This window comes from Sipha flava, unplaced genomic scaffold (genome assembly GCF_003268045.1).
Source record: "Sipha flava isolate LNK unplaced genomic scaffold, YSA_version1 78_pilon_pilon, whole genome shotgun sequence".
NCBI lineage: Eukaryota > Metazoa > Arthropoda > Insecta > Hemiptera > Aphididae > Sipha > Sipha flava.
The window spans coordinates 1,096,869-1,102,975 of NW_020273619.1; the positions used below are offsets into that span (position 1 = coordinate 1,096,869).

A 6,107-nucleotide genomic window follows, 5' to 3' on the forward strand; every position below is an offset into this window, starting at 1 on the left:
CGTGGGTAGCTATGTCGCCTACCCCTTGAGCCGAGCCTGCGCCGTAGGGTTGGTGCTGCTGGGCGCGGCTCGTGTAAGCGTCCCTTCCCTCATGATCTGTGATGCGCGCCCAAGGAAATATGTTGTGGCCCGTAATAAACGCTGGGAAAGTGCGCCGAGAAATGCACCGCGGGATCGTGTGACGTGCGCGCGCGGCGTCACACGGGCTAATCACGCGCCATGGGATCGCACCTTTAATCATTATTATTTAGGAGACGTAGTGTATTTTATTTATAGCCCCTTCGTGAATGTTATACGCGCAATAATATATTGGATTTTTCATAACATAATTGGCTGTTCTGATTTTCATATTAATAATTCCCTTATTTACTGCACAACGTATTAATAGATATTCGGGTCGACGCACAGTCGGAGAGGAGGACGATTAAAAATCACTGTTTATAATAGGAAGCCAGAACTCGGGACGAAGCAGATGGATAGAGATGAAGACTGATGGTGTTGTTCAGCGACCAACGTATAACAACGTCGGTGTAGTATTTTCCGAGGATTTTATGAGACTTGAATATTATAATGTAATACGTTTAAAGTTCTGGATGGGTGAACATAAGTCGCTACAAATTATACAATGCGCACACGTTTATCATAATGTTATGTCGTTCCGTTTATCTGGACAAGCAATATATAATCATATTTCCATTTCTATTACGATTCCGTTTTGTAAATAAGAGTATATGGGTAACTAGGTTAATTTTAAACTTCCGTGGCCCGAATCGTGATGAGAATATTAATTAACGTGAGAATAAACATTTAATATTATATTTATGACGCATTATAATGTACAATACAGTACTGTACGTGTACACGATTTTTCTCCCGCAGCTGCTTTGTGAATTTGAAAACGCTCGGACGTAATATTGTAATATATTATTTTCCACTTGGTTCAACAACAAACGACAATACCACACTTTAAAAATATAAATATACCGACTTATAACTATACGTGGGTAAATTAAGTATTTATATTATGAGTGCATGTACCGTATTAAAATAGCGGTGATCAAACAAAACTCATTTGTCACGACTAAAAATCAAAGTCAAATATGTTTAATATTTTAATTAAGTAGACATAGTCGTGATTCGTTTGGAACGACACATCGGAATTGCAGTGAGTACTTAATTAGTACTTTATAAATATAAATCCGTAGTACTTGTAGTATTTACGTATGTGTGGTGTGTATGCGTGCAATGTAAATATTATGAGTAAAGCGAAAAAAGTTTTTAATGACTTACTGTTTGAAATGCTATAAATTTTGACCTAGGACGTCCAGTTTAAAGAAGCAACAAATTCTGTATCGAATAAAAAAAATAATCTACTTAAAAATTATTCTTACCTAAAACTGAAATATATTTATTTTAACTCGTTTTTACTACGACAAATATTAAAAATAATTATTTTATTTCAATTATTTCGATAAATATATTATAATAAATAGAAGTCATTTTATAATAGCTTCTATTCTAGACGTGTATTTAATAAACAGGGCCTATATGACGACTATTTATGCTACATCTGGTCCTAACAATAAGTATATTTTTCCTGAAAAAGTCACTTTTAAAATTTTTCCAAAAACATTTTGAGACACATTTTATTATATCGGTTCTCGTGCGATTTATGCGTATACTTAAAAATTTCTAATAATGATCTAATGCTCACCGAAGAAAATAATTAGTTTAATTAACGTATTTCTACTAATCTAAATTATGTATTACTCTGATACATTTACATTAGCCATGACAGTTGCAGTAATGTGGAATTTTATTTGAACAATTCGAATGGTATATTATGGTTATTAGTGAAATGTAAATATTTGTATTAAATTGGACGTTTCTGTTGTTTATTTATATGACAACATGTTATAAATATAAAGTAGAATTTTATAATTAGAAGATATTTGATAATTGTTTTTATAATTATATTATCAGTGGTGGGTTTTAAAAAAAATTATGAAGGGTTACTTTGATATTACCTTACAATATATTAAGATACAAAAATGTTCAACTAATTAATAGTTTATTACTTAAAATGTAATTCTTATACGAGTTTATATGAAAGAAATATTACATACAATTTTAAACCCGAACGTCCTAAACGAATGATTTATCACAGTTTAAACTTGGGACCTGTGGGAGGCTTAGACTCACTGTTCCCTCTCCCAAAAAAATCACTACTGTGAATTAATATGTGTTATTTACTTTCAAAAAAATTATTCTGCGTATGGCTGCGTGTATAAGCTTATTATTTTTCCCCGTTAAATAAAAAAAATTGTGACTCGAAGAATTTATGAAAAAAAATTATAAGTTGGGTTTCGCTAAACACGAATTTGAACCTCAGTTCACTGCTGCATTTTTCTATGCAATGGGTATATATGATCAATTGGGCTGGAATTTTGTTGCAAATGCATATTTTTTTCTAATGCTTCTAGGTCCGTAAGCAGAAAATGTGTTTTAAGTGATACTGATTAATTTAATGTAGTTTTTATTTTGCATTTTTTTTTTTCATTTTAACAAATTTAAATTTAAATGCATTTTTAGGGCTTATTTTGCTGTTTAATGGAATTTTTCAAGTTTTTAAAGCATTTTTCAGAATTTATCTATCAATTCTTCTTAAATATTAGTGTATTTTATCACGCGTTTTGGCGTTTATTCGCTCAAAACTTGCACGTTTAGTATGTTATCTACTAAACTTATAAATTAATAAATACGAACATATTGGCCCAAGTACATATTTTATCAAAAATATAACACAATTAAAATATTCAAAAGAAATTTTTCCATTTGCAAGAGTCCAACAACGATTAAAATTAATAAAGTTAAATAAAATGTAAATACATACTAAACAAATAGGTTACCTATTTTATTATTATGTTAAATGAATATAATTAAATGGGTTTGGTAATGGTATGTTTGGTATGGTTTTCATTGTTATCGTTAATCATGTTTAAAAAATTGTTAAAATTTGATTTTTTTTTTAAGGCGACCTTTGAGTGGTCATAAAAAGTTTATTGATAGTTAATGCTAGAATGTACTATTCGCTGTGATTAGTGCTTATAGTTCGACCAGTTTTGAATCCAAGATAAACAGGGTGATTTCATAATTGCATCACAAAGTTTTGTGACCATAAAAGTGAACTCTCGGAACTTCACAACTTGGTAATATGTGATCGAGTACCCACCAGCCATATACAATAGTTATATATAATGGTAAAATTATAAAAACGTCGATTTTTATGCACTGTCGCATGTTTGGTATCTCTGGTCAACACTTATGGCTGCAACACGATTGCGCAATAATTGAATAAATTATTTTTCCTTTTTTGATCTGACTTATTACACCACGATTGCGCCCCGATCCCTTTTTACCTGATGAAGTATTTATTGTTTTATTAAAAACTAGCTGACCCGGCAATGCTTTGCTATTGCTAGATTTCAGTACATTTATATATGTTTAGGAATATGTGAAAAGTTTGATATGAATTATATCAGATATTTAATTTGATTAATTTGTTTTATATACGTGTGGAATATATTTGTTTCGTTATGATGTATGATGTATGATTTTTATTTTTTTTGTTAATTATATCAATTTGTCTTAAGTATTAAATATTTCTGGATACACCACGTTAAGTGTCTCACCTTCTGGGGCCATCACAAATAGATTTTGTTTGCATGTGACACGTGACAGAGCTACGTACAATTGACCATGGGAAAAACACTGGACGGTTAAGTCTAAACCTGCAACGTTTAATGTTTGACCTTGTGCCTTATTAATAGTCATTGCAAAGCTTAATTTCACGGGAAATTGGTGCCGTTTGAACTGAAATGGCAAATTGGTTGGTATCATTGGTATTCTAGGAACCAAGACCATTTCCCCAGCTCCGCAGCCAGTAAGGATTATACACTCAAGCAGACAGTTTTTTAAAGACTTTATTTGTAATCTTGTACCGTTGCATAATTTAGGTGGACTTAAGTTACGAAGTAAAATTATAGGAGACCCTATTTTTAGAATTAATTTGTGTGGTGGGGTCCCTGAAGGTGATAAAGAATTTAAAAATTCAGTTGGATAATGGTATCGCCTCCTCTGCATCTAAAACAGTGTCAATGGAATAGTAAACTTTTGTTGGTGCGTTGAATTTTAACAGTATCATGTCATTTATTTTATTGGCTTGATCGTTAGTTGGTGACAATATTGCTCTTTCTTGAAACCAACTTGTCGTTTTAGTCGAAATATTAGGTAAATCTGGTAAACATTTTCAATTAGGTCCATAAAATTAGACATCAAAAAACAAAGCTCAGACAGATCAATTTTACCATTTCTAGTCAGTGACTGACCATTACCAACACGGAGTAAAGCATCAGCAAAAGTTTTATTTCCTTGGTCAGATGATAATATTCTCATATTAGTTTTAAGTTTCAATTTAGTTATGTCTGGCCAAATGTAAGATCTCTTTAATGATGCATTGACTTCATCAGCTCTCGTTCCTCTTACTACAACTGGCAAGATTTGACGAAAATCTCCAGAAAATAAGACTGTGCAGCCACTCATTAATGTATTTTTATTACGTAAGTCCCGCAAGGTTCTATCTAATGCCTCAACCGAGCTTTTGTGGGTCATGGATGCTTCGTCCCAAACAATGAATACACAATCCCGCATCAATTGAGCAGTGTTGCTTTGTTTGAATATATTACAGACACTTGATGTGTCATCGTAGGACATTTTTAGCGGGATCTTGAAAGTGCTATGCGCAGTTCGACCACCTTCTAAAAGCGTAGCTGCAATTCCAGATATGAAGCCACAGCAAGAGCGATTTTTCTGTCTGTTTTTATTTTGGCGAGCAATAAGTTAATTAAAAATGTTTTTCCTGTACCTCCAGGGACATCAAGGAAAAATATTTTGCCTTCGTAATTATAAATAGATGTCATTACTGCGTCATAAACCGTTTTCTGATCAAAGTTTAAACGTCTCTCATTTTGAACGACCTGTAATAGACGGACACTATCGTAGGACGTCTCTCGCAAGTATTCAGTATTGGTATTCAGATCTATATTGTTCGATAGAATTAATCCAAAATCAGTGATATTTTTGCCAGAAACTGATTGCACCACTTTATTCAACTCAAGTAAAGCTTCATTAAAAATATTTTTATCGTAATTTATATTATCTGATGGACATTCTTTTTGTTTTCGAAACAATACGTCTTCAGCCATACTTGCACGATGATTTTGCCAAAGCCTTATCGGGTCTGTTACTTGGCAAAATACTATCAAAATGGCAAATAAATTTCTTATAGACGGTGAAGTACAACATACAGTAGCTTCAGATAATGTGTTTTCCCATTGTAAATCATCTTTTAACAAACCCATTGCTTTGCATGCTTCTTGAAATGTATCATACGTCACTCCTTGCACAGTTCGTAGACTTGCAAAAGAAATTGGACCTTTGATCACGTGGAGCAACATTCTTAAGTAAAAACATTCACTGTTATTCGGATGAACTACATACACTCTGCCAAGGGTATCAGTTTTTTTTACCCCAGGATGATTTTCGACGGGGGTTCCTAATTTTCGTCGTTGGAAATTTTTGATAGTTCCAAGTATAATAATTTGGAACCTTGTCATATGTTATGGTTTTAGCGAATTCGTCTTTAGCACATAATTTGAAAAAAGCAGTCAATGTAGTATCACGTGGATTGTTCACAATGTCATTGACATTATGTTGTGTAAAAAAAACCCTTTGTCCATTCTCTAAGTGAACTGCCAAGTGAATAATAGCAGGCGCTCGTTCGTGTACATCAAAAGATAAAATACGCCAAACCGCTTCAGAACTACATATGTATCGATCAGATTGAAATTGTTCCACTTCATTTCGATAGTATAAACTAAATGTAGCTTGATCACTACCTTTGTTTATATATTTGGTAATATATTTTATTGATTTTACAGAGCTACACTGTTCCACGTTTATGTGTGCGTCAAATATTTTAAGCAACAGTGGGTTGTAAGGGACTACCCACCTGTTATCAATATCATTATTTCGAATTATAGCAATTT

General features: G+C 32.6%; 1 protein-coding gene across 1 annotated transcript; it reads right to left on the reverse strand.

Moving 5' to 3' along the window:
- Positions 1–4,111: 4,111 nt before the first annotated feature.
- Positions 4,112–4,773, reverse strand: LOC112692917. The gene is made up of 2 exons (XM_025567741.1): positions 4,368–4,773; positions 4,112–4,296 (listed from the first exon to the last, which is right to left on the reverse strand). Exons 1-2 carry the CDS (start codon positions 4,771–4,773, stop codon positions 4,112–4,114), a joined length of 591 nt encoding a protein of 196 aa, XP_025423526.1.
- Between the last annotated feature and the right edge of the window lie 1,334 nt (positions 4,774–6,107).